The 14,042-nt window shown below is 45.7% G+C and overlaps 1 protein-coding gene across 4 annotated transcripts in view; it reads right to left on the reverse strand.

Annotated features, from left to right (window-relative positions):
- Positions 1–430: 430 nt before the first annotated feature.
- phc3 (polyhomeotic homolog 3) overlaps positions 431–14,042 on the reverse strand; it is a 55,196-nt gene continuing 41,584 nt past the window's right edge. For 3 of the 4 annotated variants that reach the window (XM_033031784.1, XM_033031782.1, XM_033031785.1), the window contains 4 exons: positions 9,290–9,404; positions 5,577–5,727; positions 3,959–4,190; positions 431–1,216 (listed from right to left, as the gene is read on the reverse strand). In XM_033031784.1, the coding sequence (XP_032887675.1) occupies positions 1,062–1,216; positions 3,959–4,190; positions 5,577–5,727; positions 9,290–9,404 (653 nt within the window). In that variant the 3' untranslated portion in view covers positions 431–1,061. The remainder of the gene's footprint in view (positions 1,217–3,958; positions 4,191–5,576; positions 5,728–9,289; positions 9,405–14,042) is intronic. The other variant, XM_033031786.1, reaches the window with a different exon arrangement.

The raw sequence follows: 14,042 nt of genomic DNA on the forward strand, positions 1-14,042 counted from the left end.
GATCAGCCCAGATGAGGTGGAACCCAATACACCCGATTCTTGTAATGAAGTTTATTAATTCTCTCCTCTTTGGGCTTTTGCTGGGCCATAGTTCCATGAACAATCTTTAAGCCAAACTGGTGACTGAGAGCTAGGCATAAAGTCATAGAGCACAGAAACAGACCCTTTGGCCCAACTTGCCCATGATGCCCCATCTACACTAGTCCCACCTGCCCACATTTGGCCCATATCCCTCTGAACCATTCCTATCCATGTACCTGTCCAAATGTTTTTTAAAGATTATCAAAGTACCTGCCATAGAAAACATTTTATCGGGATGTATCACAGCATGGTTTGGCAACAGCTCCATCCAAAACCGAAAGCTATTGCAGAGAATTGTGGATGCAGCCCAGACCATCGCGCAAACCAACCTGCCTTCCATTGACTCCATCTACACTTTACACTGCCTCGGCACATCTCCAGATTCAGTATCTTCCCAACTATTATCAGGCAACTGAACCATCCTATCACCAACTAGAGAGCGATCCTGAACCACCATCTACCTTATTGGTTTCTCAGACTAACTTCAATCGGACTTTTAAGGACCTCCTTGCACTAAACATTATTCCCTTTATCCTCTATATGTACGCTGTTGGCAGCTTGGTTGATGCACTGTAAATCTGTGTTTTATTTCCTCAGATTCTAGCATCTGCAGTTCCTTATGTCCACAAAATAGGAAGCGGTGGATGGAGGCAGTAGGTTCTGCTGGTTGAGATGAGGTCACGTTCGGGTAACTGAAACCCCTTTGGCAACACACACATGGAAATTGAATCATTAGGTATCTGTATTTGGCAAAGACCTTCCACGGCAACATTCTTTGAAGTGTCACAATGAGGTCTAGGAGCTTCTGCATGTGAAGAGAAGGAAGTCTCAGCGAACATCACACGGATCGTGTGCGGTCACTGTCCCGCACAAGATCCTTGCAGATATATGCGCAATCATTCCATAATATTTGCTTGGACATTAACGCCTGTCCTCTTCAAGATCAGCAATATGGAGGAGTTTAGCAGCTTTTATGCCGGTTAGGATTCTTTCAGCATGTTGATGCGGGCACAAATCTTGAGCGCTGGGCCCAACTTGATGTTCATGGCACTCATGAGATGGTCTTCCTTCAATAGGAGCAGAGCCTGCCCATCAATCTCCTGGGATCGAAACTCCTCAGCTATGTCCTTGCAACCTGCATGGGGTGGGAACCACACAAAACCATCATCAGTTCTCCATTCAATTAGGATTAGCTTTAGGTTTATTATTGAGTCATGTACAGAGGTGGATTGAAAAACTTTGTTTTGCATGCTATCCAATTAAATCAGATAATACAATCCATAAATACAATCAAGCCAAACTCACGTACAATCAATAGATGGAAATAAGGAACTGCAGAAGCAGGTTTACAAAAAAAGACAACATCGGGCAGAATCTATGGAGAACGGGGTTAGGTGATGTTTCGGTTCGGGAGCCTTCTTCAGACTGATTGCAAATCTTCAGTCTGAGGCAAATGGAACTGGTGTAGATGGGCCATCTTGATTGACATGGATGCGTTGGACCGAATCACAGACTGATAGGTAGAGCAATGGGGAAGACACAGATGCAGAATATAGTTCTCAGCATTGAAGCGCAACAGTTCCAGAGAAATAATCCAATATCCGCGATGGAGTAGAGGTGAAACGGACAGTACCCAGGCTTTTGGAAGAACAGTTCAGAAGGGAAGAAGCGGTTCCCAAGTCTGTGGTGCGCACTTTCAAGCTTCTGCCAGACGGGAGCAGGGAGAAGGAAGAATAACTGGGGTGGGACAGGGTAAAGTCTTTGATTATGTCAGCTACTTTTCTGAGGCATAGTACCTCCATGATCAAAGGCACCGTGGCCTTTGATTTGAAATCATCTCTTTATTACAGCTGCATCTGGGCATAGAGTTGCGACACAGAGATGAGCACCATGTAACCAGGGAAAGCACACTAGCTCTATGTTATCACACTTTCCCATCCACTCCTCACACACTAGGGGGAATTTACAGAGGGCCAATGAATCTACAAACCCGCACATCTTTGGGATGTGGGAGGAAGCCGGAGAACCTGGACACAGGGAGAACGTGCAAACTCCACACGCTGATGGCACCCAAGGTCAGGATCAAACCAGGGTCTATCACACCGTGAGGCAATGGCTCTACCTGTTACACCGCTCTGCCACATTAAGGGCCTGTCCCACATGAGCGACCTAATTGGCGAGTTTAAAAAAAATGACATGTACAATAGAAATAGAAGAGTTTAAAAAAATGACATGTTGAAGACCTCCTTCGACTATGTTGAAGACCAGCTACGACGAGCTACGACTAACTTCGGGAAAATTGGACACCGAATAGTGGAGAGTGAAGACGACCTCCTTTGATCACCCTTCGACTATGATGAAGACCATCTATGACTACCTTAGACTACCTACGAGTAACATGGCGACCTACTACGACTAAGCCTACGAGTAAAAAACATATCGATTTTTTTTCCATGGCGACTTTTTTTTAACTCGCGGGCATTTTTTATCATATTGAAAAAAACGCTGCGACCTAGCTGAGGCCTCCAGTATGCGGAGACCACTCTCGAGCATGAAGTAGAGTTACGGTAAGTTCATAAGTCACAGGGGGGAAAAATCGGCCATTCAGCACCAAGTCTAATCTGCCATCGAACCATGGTTGATCTATTTTTCCCTCTCAACCCCATTGTCTTGTCTTCTCCCCATAACCTTTGGCATCCCTACTAATCAAGAACCTATATATCACCACTTTAAAAGTACCCGTGAACTTGGCCTCCAGCACCGTTTGTGGCAATGAATTCCAAAGATTCATCACCCTCGGGCTAAAGAAATTCCTCCTTTCTAAATGTACGTCCTTTTATTTTGAGGCTGTCCCCTCTGGTCCTAGACCCTTCCACTGGTGGAAACATCCTCTCCATATCCACTCTATCCAGGTGAAAGAGCTAATAGTCAAATCTAATAGTCAAATCTAAAATGGAGTCGTTCTACTACAAAAGCATGGTCTATTAGAACAAAAGAATGGCTCGGTGTCAAGTCTGAATGACTTTGTAAATTATATGGAACACAATATGGAGGACAGGTTGTCTTTTCTATAAAGACATTAAGATGGCAGCCTGCATAATAACATGTGATTCTTTCAAGGCCATAAAGAAGCCAAGATTGAAAAAATAGCTGACGCTCCAGAGATAAGTAATAACTTGTTTGTTGGATGAGCTTGATTTGGACCCAGCTTTCTTATATTCTGAAAGGCTACAGAATCTTTCAGTCATGCCATATTCAGACTTGGTAGGAGTGTTTTACTGATAAGAAAAATGTATAATTGTGCTAGCTTTCTTTTGTTCTGTGAGTGGAGCCCGAGAAGCACTGAGCAACGTTTGTGCTCATTGTAGACATTTGCCACTCCCGTCTGACGAATCAATTAAAGATTGCCATGGTTTACCTTTAACAGTTTTTGTTGCTATCTGCGTTTTAAGAAACGAACTTTGACACAGGCTCTTCATTCCTCCAACAGGCCTTTCGGCCGGCCGATGGGGCGGCAAGGTGGCACAGCGATAGAGCTGCTGCCTTACAGCGCCAGAGACCCGGGTTCAATCCTGACTATGGGTGCTGTCTGTACGGAGATAGTACGCTCTTCCTGTGACCCCATGGGTTTCGGCCGGGTGCCCCAGTTTCCTCCCACATCCCAAAGACATACGTTGTAGGTTAATTGGCGTTGATAAAATTGTAAATTGTCCATAGTGCTAGTGTACAGGGTGATCACTGGTCGGCACGGACTCAGTGGGCAGAAGGGCCTGTTTCCGTGCAGTATCTCTAAAGTCTAAAGTAAAGTAAAGTAGAGACAGGGCCCTTCGGCCCACCAAAGGCTGGGATTGTGACGAGGGTGGGCGAGGGTACTGACCTGGCAGAGAGTGAATGAACTCCCACACGTGATCGACGGTCCAGAGGGTGGGGTCAGCCTGGAGCACGTCGCTGCACTCCGAGTTCTCCCGCATCCTCAGCTCCCGCAGCTCCCTCTCCCGCTCGTTCTGCCGACGCCGGGTCGTCATGGCGACACTGACGGCCTCCTCGGCAAGCGGAGGGTTGGAGGCGGCCGGCACGGCCTCTTCTGCAGGAGGGAAACCAACCGGCACCTGGGAGGGGACAGAGAGTCAGGGAGTCTTACAGCACGGTAACACGCAACACGCAAACTCCACACAGACAGCTCCCGAGGTCAGGATTGAACCAAGGTCTCTGGAGCTGTCAGGCAGCAGCTCTATCACCTGCACCACTATGTCACCCAAATTTATACCATATAAATTAATGGTAAAGATTAATTGATTGATGGTCAATGTGGACTTGGTGGGCCGAAGAGCCTGTTTCTATGTTTTGTTTAGTTTAGAGAGATATAGCACGGAAACAGGCCCTTCGGTCCACTGAGTCCGCACCGACCAGCAGCCCCTCCACACTAACACTATCCTACACACACTAGGGACAATTTTACATTTATACCAAGCTAATTAGCCTACAAACCTGTACATCTTTGGAGTGTGGGAGGAAACCGGAGCTCCCGGAGAAAACCCATGCAGGTCACAGGAGAACGTACAAACTCCGTACAGAAAGCACCTGCAGTCAGAATCGAACCTGGATCTCTGGCGCTGTAAGGCAGCAACTCTACCACGACACCCAATCTCTGGATATTATGGAAATCAGCATTATAGAGTGATACATAGTGATACAGGCCCTTTGGCCCAACCCATCCATGCTGACCAAGTTGCCCCATCTACTTAACATTTGGTCCATATCTTTCATACGTTCATGTCATAGGAGCAAAATTAGGCCATTCTGCCCATTCAAAAATGGCAGATCTATCTTTCCCTCTCAACCCCATTCTCCTCCCTGTAAACTTCGACACCCTTACTAATCAAGAACCTTTCTTTAAACCTTTCCTATCAATGTACCTATACTAAATGTTTTTTAAAGTCTTTTACTGCCTTAGTGTAAACTACCATTCTTACACTCGTGTATTTAAGCATGATTGTGCATGTGTACAGTCAGATTTTTAGTGAACTGTATGCAAAAAAATAATTTCACAATACTTAGGTACATTTAACAATAAGGTACCATTGGACCCAGGGTAGGGGAATCAAGAACTAAAGGACATAGGTTTAAGGTGTGAGGGGAAAGATTTAACAGGAACCTGAGGGGCAACTTTTTCACACAAAGAGTGGTGGGTGTATGCTGCCAGAGGAGGAAGTTGAGGCAGGTATTATAACAACATTTAAAATACATTTTGACAGGTGCTTGTCAGTAGCCTCCCATCAATGCCTTATAAAATACACATGGCAGTATGTTTCACCACAACTTTGGACGGCTCAATTGTAATCATGTATAGTCTTTCCGCTGACTGGATAGCACACAACAAAAACTTTACACTGTACCTCAGCACACATGACAATAAACTACACTAAACTAGGTGAAGTTTAGGCTCGGGTCAGTTGCGATGAGTCTACATGTGTTACGGTCATGTAATCTTGTACCTGTCTCATAAAATGGTCGCCTGATGCTCCTTCGAGGATACTGCACCTCCTCCCCCGTCGACCGAACACATGGGGCTCTGACTTCCTGTTCCACCGCGAGCTCTTGTCCGATTTAAAAAGCCCCATCCGCTTGCTGCAGCCCACATTGTACCTTGTTGGGAGACAAAGAGGAGTGAAAGCATTGCTGAGGTGATCTTCAGACCAAGAAGGCATCATAGTACATTGCAAGGGTCAGAAGAACAGGTCTGATGGGAGATGGTAGAACAATTTGAGCGATCTTTAGACTTTAAACTTTAGAGATACAGCGCGGAAACAGGCCCTTAGCCCCCCCCAACTAGCAATCCCCCTACACTAGTACTATCCTACACACCATGGACAATTTACAATTTTACTGAAGCCAATTTACCTGCAAACCTGTACATCTTTGGATTGGGGGAGGAAACCGGAGCACTCGGAGAATCCCAGGCGGTCACAAGGAGAATGTGCAAACTCCATACAGACAGCACCTGTAGTCAGGATCAAACCCAGGTCTCTGGCAATGTAAGGCAGCCACTCTACTGCTGCGCAACAGTGCCGCCAGTCTTTCTAGACATAAAAGGCACAGGGCAACCAGAGTTTTATAAACAGAAAAGTTGCATATAATGGCATTTGCAAACTTCGTATGAAATACTGGTCATAAGGCTATAAAACATAGGAGCAGAATTAGGCCATTCAGCCCATCTAGTCTGTTCCGCCGTTTGATCATGGCTGATCCATCTTTCCCTCTCAACCCCATTCTTCTGCCTTCTCCCCGTAATCTTTGACGCCCTTCCTAATGAAGAACCTATCGATCTCCACTTTAAAAATACCCAATTACCTAGTCTCCAAAGACGTCTGTGACAATGAATTCCGCAGATTCGCCACCCTCTCGCTAAATAATTCTTCCTCATGTTCATTCTAAAGGTACATCCTTTCATTCTGAACTGCAACACACTCTAGGCGGAATGCCAAGTCTTGGAGTGGGCATTGGTGTTGATTTATTATTGTCATGTGTAATAAGATACAGTGAACATTTAGAGATACAGCATGGAAACAGGCCCTTTGGCCCACCGAGTCTGCGCCCACCATCGACACTAGTTCACACTAGTTCTGTTATTCCACTTTCTCATCGACTCCCCATGCATCAGGGGTAATTTGCAGCAGCCAATTAACCTACAAACTTGCACGTCTCTGGGATTTGCACGAAACCCATGCAATCACAGCGAGAATGTGCAAACTCCACACAGACAGCACCAAAGGTCAGGATCTCACCCGGGTCTCTGGCGCTGTGAGGCAGTGGCTCTACCAGCTGCACCACTGCAGACAAGTTATAATGCTTATACATAGGCGAGTTTATATTCTTTTTTTTTGCTCCAATCTCCACGGACAGTTCTATATTTTGTAAGGAACTTGTTAATTCACCACAGGCGGAACAATCAAAAACAATGCAAGTGGCTACGTTTCTGGCATGGTGCAGTGCTACAAACATCTGAAGTTGGCAAGCTCGGAGAAACTTTATTTGAAAGTATAACTCTTGTTCAACAGTCAGAAGACAGTCTCGCAGCGATTCCAAAAGTTCCAAGGCATATCTTTAAACTTGTGCCTGCTCATATTTCAGATCAGAATGTTTAGTTTAGTTCGGTTTCTGATGGCATTTATACAGGGCAATCTAGTTTGGTTTGGCAGTGGATTAATAACAGGGACCTGTAATATATACACCAGAACCGCTCCCACTGTCTGATTGTATATTCAGAGAAAAGATGCCAAATGGAAAGAACGCCATCACCATTTAGTTTGCACTCGATTAATTTTCTTCCCACAGAGCTTCAAAGGAAATGTTGGATGCTTTTCAAGGGTCTGGGCACATTAGAAAGCTGGGTAGATCTGCAAAACTGATACAGATTGCTTTCATCACATCTCTTGGCAACTTCTCGGACAATGAATGATTGGGACTGACATATGGGTCAGCTTGGAGATGTCAAGCGCAACTTTGGAAACAAGTCATGCTTTTTGTGCAATCACTAATGCCAAGTGTGGAAATAATTTTTCCTTTGAGCTGATACAATAAGCTGTGCATTTTAAATAAGAACTTTGTGGAAATCTAGTCCACTTCTGCTGACTGACGTACAGGGCGGCACAGTGGAGTAGCTGGTACAGCTGCTGCCTCACAACGCCAGGGACCTGGGTTCAATCCTGACCTCGGGTGCTGTCTGTGTGTGGAATTTGTATGTTCTCCCAATGACCGCCTGGGTCCCCTCTGGGTGCTCCGGTTCCCTCCCACATCCCAAAGATGTGCGGTTTTGTAGGTCAATTGAATATAAGGTCTGTTGAATATTGACTTTGCCTATAGAACTGACATCGTACAATGCTGAAACTATATTCTGCACGCTGCATCTTCCCCTTGGCTCTACCTATGGTCCTTCAATTTGACAATTGTATCTATGTCTGGTATATCTGATCTGCTGAAGAACGGTCCCAACCCAAAATGTCATCCCTCTTTTTTCTCCAGAAATGCTGCCTAAACCGCTGAGTTGCTCCAGCACTTTGTGTCTATCTTTGGTATAAACCAGCATCTGCAGTTCTTTGTTTCCACATACTGTAGATAGCATGCAAAATGAAGCTTTTCACAGTACACATGACAATAATAATGGCCATGAAAGCACACCAATGCCTCTACTTCCTTAGAAGTCCTAGGAGGTTTGGCATATTCCAAACAACTCTCACTAGCTTCTACAGAGGCGCCGTAGAAAGCATTTTATCGGGATGCCTCACAGCATGGTTTGGGAACAGCTCCATCCTAGACTGCAAGAAATTGCAGAGAATTGCAGGCGCAGCCCAGACCATCACACAAACCAACCTCTCCCTTCCATTGACTCCATTTACACTTCACACTTCCCCGGCAAGGCCACCAGCATGAACAACGACCAGTCTCACCCTGGAAGGTAGACAAAAATGCTGGAGAAGCTCAGCAGGTGAGGCCGCATCTATGCGCAAAGAAATAGGTAACGTTTCTGGTCGAGACCCGCTTTCAAACTGATGTGGGGGTGGGGAGGGGCGGGAAAAAGAAAGAAAGAGGCAGAGACAGTGAGCTGTGGGTGAGCTGGGAAGGGGAGGAGTGAGAAAGCAAGGACTACCAGAAATTGGAGAAGTCAATGTTCATACCGCTGGGGTGTAAACTATCCAAGCAAAATATGAGGTGCTGCTCCTCCAATTTGCAGTGGGACTCATTCTGGTCATGTCTCACCCTGGACACTCTCTCTTCTCCCCTCTTCCTTCAGGCAAGAGGTACAGAGGTGTGAAAATGCACACCTTCAGATCAGATTCAGGGACAGTTTCTTCCCAGCTGTTACCAGACAACTGAACCATCACCAACCAGAGAGTGGTCCTAAGCTACCATCTACCCCATTGGAGGCTCTCGGACTATCTTTAATCGGACTTCACTGGACTTTATCTTGCATTGAACATTATTCCCTTTATCATGTGTCTTTACATGGTGGACAGCTCAATGGTAATCTTTCTGCTGAATTGATAGCACACAGCAAAAAGCTTTTCACTGTACCTTGGTACATGTGCCAATAAACTAAACTAAACCTAGCAAGCAGTTAAACAATTTATCGAAACAATGATTCATTGACTTCAACAGTGACTGTGATTAGCACAGTACGTCAGCAAACGCACAGCCACCAAGCTCATACCTTTTGGCACAGGACATGGAGCAGAAGCGCTTTGACCTCCTGAATTTGTGAGCGTAATCCATCTTCCCACAGAACTCGCACTTGAGCATGTCTGGATCACTGCCCTCCATCCCTTCTGCAATGTCAATCACAAAATAAATCATCGTCGGAACCTGAAGGGCAACTTTTTCACACACAGGGTCAAGAGTGTTTTACATCCCGAAATGGAACAAGGAAATTCTCACTTGCAGCACCAGCACGACAGGTATGTAAACACAATCCTCAATAGATAAGACCCGGGTTCCATCCTAACCACGGGTGCTGTCTGTACGGAGTTTGTGCGTTCTCCCTGTGATTGAGTGGGTTTTCTCCGGGTGCTCCGGTTTCCTCCACACTCCAAAAATGTGCAGGTTTGTAGGTTAATTGGCTTTGGTAAAATTGCAAATTGACCTCGGTGTGTAGGATAGAGCTAGTGTATGGGGTGATCGTCGATGGGACATCTTGGTCAGCATCGACGAGCTGGGCTGCACATGTTCTCCAAAGATGCTGCCTGACCTGCTGAGTTACTCCAGCACTTTGTGCCTTTTTTGGTAAATGAGCATCTGCAGTTCCTTGCACCTGCTGTTAAGACCAGTGCTTTTGTTGAAGACAAAAAAATGCCATCTTGCAGCAATCCTATCAGCAATGCCATCTTGCAGCAATCCTTAACAATCCTATAAGCTGCTTAAACGAAAATGAAAGACCTGACAGCCCAGTTCAATTAATAAATCATAGAACATTACCAGGCAGGAAGAGGCCTTTCGGACCTCAATGTCCAAGTGATCGGTGGATATAGGTGAAGGAGGTTGATTGGTAGATCGGTGGATCAGTCACTGTAATGTATATAATGTAATTAGCATATGTTATGTCTTGTGCGAGGGAACGCATGCGCTAGAGGAGACTCATGGTGGCGTCCAGCAATAAAGTAGCTTGTGAGTTTACTCCTGTATCTGAGAGTTCTTTTGAGTCAGTTCCAAGTACCCAAAATACACTACAATTGGCGACGAGGATGGGATAGAGTTTGTGAACTCACCCACAGGACTGTTTTGCAACACGCAGGATTGTTTAACAGTTTAAACTGTAGATACGGAGTTGTGTCGCAGTTGTTTGCGAGCGGGACAAGAGAGGCCTGCAGATCCCTCTATGCCGGGGACTGCATTTAAAACATCAGCTGTACAAGTTTTGTCAGGCTATCTCTATGTTGTGTCTACGTGGCAAGATGTCATCCTTCGGATTGTTACTCATTTTAGACTGAGTTTTCCTTTTGTCAAATTCCTCAAGCTGAATAGTCTTTGTATAAGTTTTAGGTGAATTGTTACACCAAAACACACAACAACAGCCCGAAGAGGATAAAAGAACAGAAAAGGAAAGAAGAAGGACTGTCAGAAAAAAAAGGTTGTGTTTGGAAACAAAGTGGAACGGCACCAAGCCAAAGAAAAGAAAGGTCGGAACAGGAAGCAAGGAAAAACAAGTGGGGCAGTAAGTAAGTGTCACCGAAGAAAGCAGCCGAAAGCTGGAAGCCTAACCAGCAGGACAGCGACGGTGTCAACTTACCTGGAACATTTTCCAGGGCTGTGTAGCCAAGGCAAAGGGGCAGAAGAGGCCCAGCAGCTGCCACCGACTTCGGACGTTTTCCAGTGCTGTGTAGCCCACAGCCAGGCCCAGGAGCTGCCAACGACGTCGAGTGAGGGCCTAGTACCGGGTAGGCCATGGACAGGTCCAGTGAAGCCACCGACGAAACGGAGTCAGCCCGGCTGGGAGAAGAGTCAACCCGGTCGAGGGAGAAAGCCGGCCGCGTGAGAAGCGGACCAGCAGCGAGAAAAAAAAGCCCGGCCACGCAAGAGAAGCGGACCGGCAGAGTAAAAGAAAACTGGCCGCGAGAGAAGCGGACCGGTCGTGAGAGAAAGTCCAGTCGGGAGCAGAGTCAGCCCGACCGTGAGCAGAAAAGAGGGTCCGGCCGTGTAAGAGAAGCGGACTGGCCGAGGGGGAAAGCCCGGACGTGAGAGGAAGTCCAGCCCCGAGCAAAGAGTGGGTCCGCACGAGAGAAGCAGGACAGCACTCAAGCACTTCAGCCCGGTCGGGAGTAGAGTCAGCCCGGTCGTGAGGGCTGTGGAGACAGTGGGCAGGCAAGTCAGCAGAGCAGCAGTAGTCGACTTGGCAGCGAGCCAGCGGCAGCAAAAGTAACGGTGAAGCCCGGAGGAGCCAGCAAAAGCAGCAAAAGTGGAGGTCTGGCGAGGCCAACAGCAAAAGTACCGGTGGGGACAGCTCGAGAGGTTGAGAAGGCACCGGAGTCCATAGGCCGACAAGCTGGACCGGTGAAATTCTTCAAAGTAAAAGCAGGACTGTTGAATGTAATGCGTTGTTCACTATTCCTTCACAGTAAAAGCGGGACTGTTTGGATGTAATGCATTGGTCACTGTTATTAATAGTAAATCTGTGTGCATAGCAGGAATATGGTTAAAATGTTCTAAATGTCTATTAACATGAAATGTTGGTTAATAGTATAAATCTATTATTACAAGAATTAGTAATAGTCAGTGGGCTGGATCACTTCTTAGCGTGTATAAGGATTAAGTCTCGTGCAGAATACACAGTGAGAGAAAAGAAGATAGTGCACCTGAATAGCAACAGGTAGCATGGCTTTTCAAATTGTAGGAAACGTGCCCCAGTTAGATTCTGGGTGTAATTTTGAGAAATGGACCAAAGTCTTGGAGGCTTGTTTCATTTCCAATGATATCGCTGCAGAGGAGAAGAAAAGAGCATGGTTCATATTAGGCTTAGGAAGAGAAGGTTATCAAACCTTACGTATGTTACTGCTGCCAGCAGCGCCCACGGATAAAATGTATGAGGAGTGTAAGGAGGCATTAATGGCTCATTTCTCGCCAAAACCTCCAAGGGTATCCAGAGGCAAGGAGCCTGAACTAAAGAGGGCAGAGAGTCTCTCAAAGGACCAAGGTCAAATGCAAAAGGACAAAGGTCAAGTGCAAAAGGACAAAGGTCAAATGCAAAAGGACAAAGGTCAAGTGAAAAGGGACACAAGTCAAGTGCAAAAGGACAAAGGTCAAGTACAAAAGGACAAAGGTCAAGTGCAAAGGGACACAGGTCAAGTGCAAAAGGACAAAGGTCAAGTGCTAAGGGACACAGGTCAAGTGCTAAGGGACACAGGTCAAGTGCAAAATGACACAGGTCAAGTGCTAAGGGACAAAGGGCAAATGCAAAGTGGCAGAAGTCAAAGGCAAAGAGAAATTGCCATCCAAAGGACAACCCTAGCTATTCAAGCTGCATTCAGGGGTATGAATGTACGGAGAGAGATCCGGAACAAACAGAAGGCAGCAACGGTAATACATGCAGCATTTAGAAGGCACAGAGTATACCGTCAATACAAGGCAATGAGATTGGCAGCTATAATAGTACAAACCCATTATAGGGCACACCTTCAAATGGAAAGTGATCGCAAAACTTACATGAAGGACTGCAGAAGCGTTGTACTGCTTCAGGCAGCCTACCGTGGAATGCTTGTTTGAAGGCAACTGCGGGGCATGCATAAATCTGTCAAGGTCATACAGACTTATTATCAGATGTATAAACAGCGTCAGTATTTTAAGAAACTACGCTGGTCTGCCATTGCTGTACAGCAACGATACAGAGCATGCCAGATAAGAGATGTCCAAGTGAGACAGTATAAGAGTTTTGGAGAAGCAGTGGTGTGTATTCAGGCCTTATACCGCGGGATCAAAGCCAGAGTATTGGTAGAGAAAACCAAGGCAGCACGCTGTATTAAGTCATTCATAAGAATGTGCATTACAAGAAAGCATTTCTTGATGCAAAAGGCAGCTGTAGTCACTCTGCAAGCTGCATACCGTGGTTACCGATTAAGGGTACGGTACAGAGCTATGCGACAAGCAGTCATTTCGATCCAGAGATGGTACAATGCATGCAAAATAGGGCATTCCCAGTTTGTGCAATATCAGTCAATGAGGGATGCAACTATTACCATTCAGACTGCCTACAAGAGTATGGTGGTTAGGCAGTGGGTTAAGCAAAAGAGAGCTACTGTAAAAGTGCAGTCAGTACTCCGTATGAGTTGGTATAGGAAAGACCTAAGGAGACAAACAGATGCACAACAGAAAAGACTGAAACGATACAAAAGGCTTAAACGATATAGGAAAGACTTCCTCAAATCGATTTATACAGCAGTTGTAGTGCAGTATCACTACCGTGCTTATGTAGTAAGAGAAATATACAGAGCGCAAATCAAAGCCACTGCTGTATTGCAAGGACAGTATAGATCCTACTTCTTGATGAATAACCAGAAAGGTGATTTAAGAAGACAAATAGACGAACAGCAGAAAAGGCTTAAACGTTGCAAAGAACGGTTAAATAAATGTGTGACGATGAGCAAAAAGCTGTTAACAGAAAAGTCTAAAGAAGAGAGGCTTGTCGGTCGAGACAAAAGTATGCAGGACCGATTGCGATTAGGACACTTCAGTATAGTCCAGCATGGAGCTTCCTTCACTGAGCAATGGACAAATGTTTATGCATTGCAGAATGTCATTATACACCAAGAGCAGATAAATACGTAGCGCCAAGAAATTGAGCGACAGAGAGCGACTGAAAAAATGAAAACCTGCAGTCATGTGTCAGATCCCACCTACAAATAAAGAACAGAAACAGAGGAAATGTTAACTTTAGCAGAATATCAAGAACAGGAAGAAATCTGCAAATTACATTAGGA

Source organism: Amblyraja radiata, chromosome 13 (genome assembly GCF_010909765.2).
Source record: "Amblyraja radiata isolate CabotCenter1 chromosome 13, sAmbRad1.1.pri, whole genome shotgun sequence".
NCBI lineage: Eukaryota > Metazoa > Chordata > Chondrichthyes > Rajiformes > Rajidae > Amblyraja > Amblyraja radiata.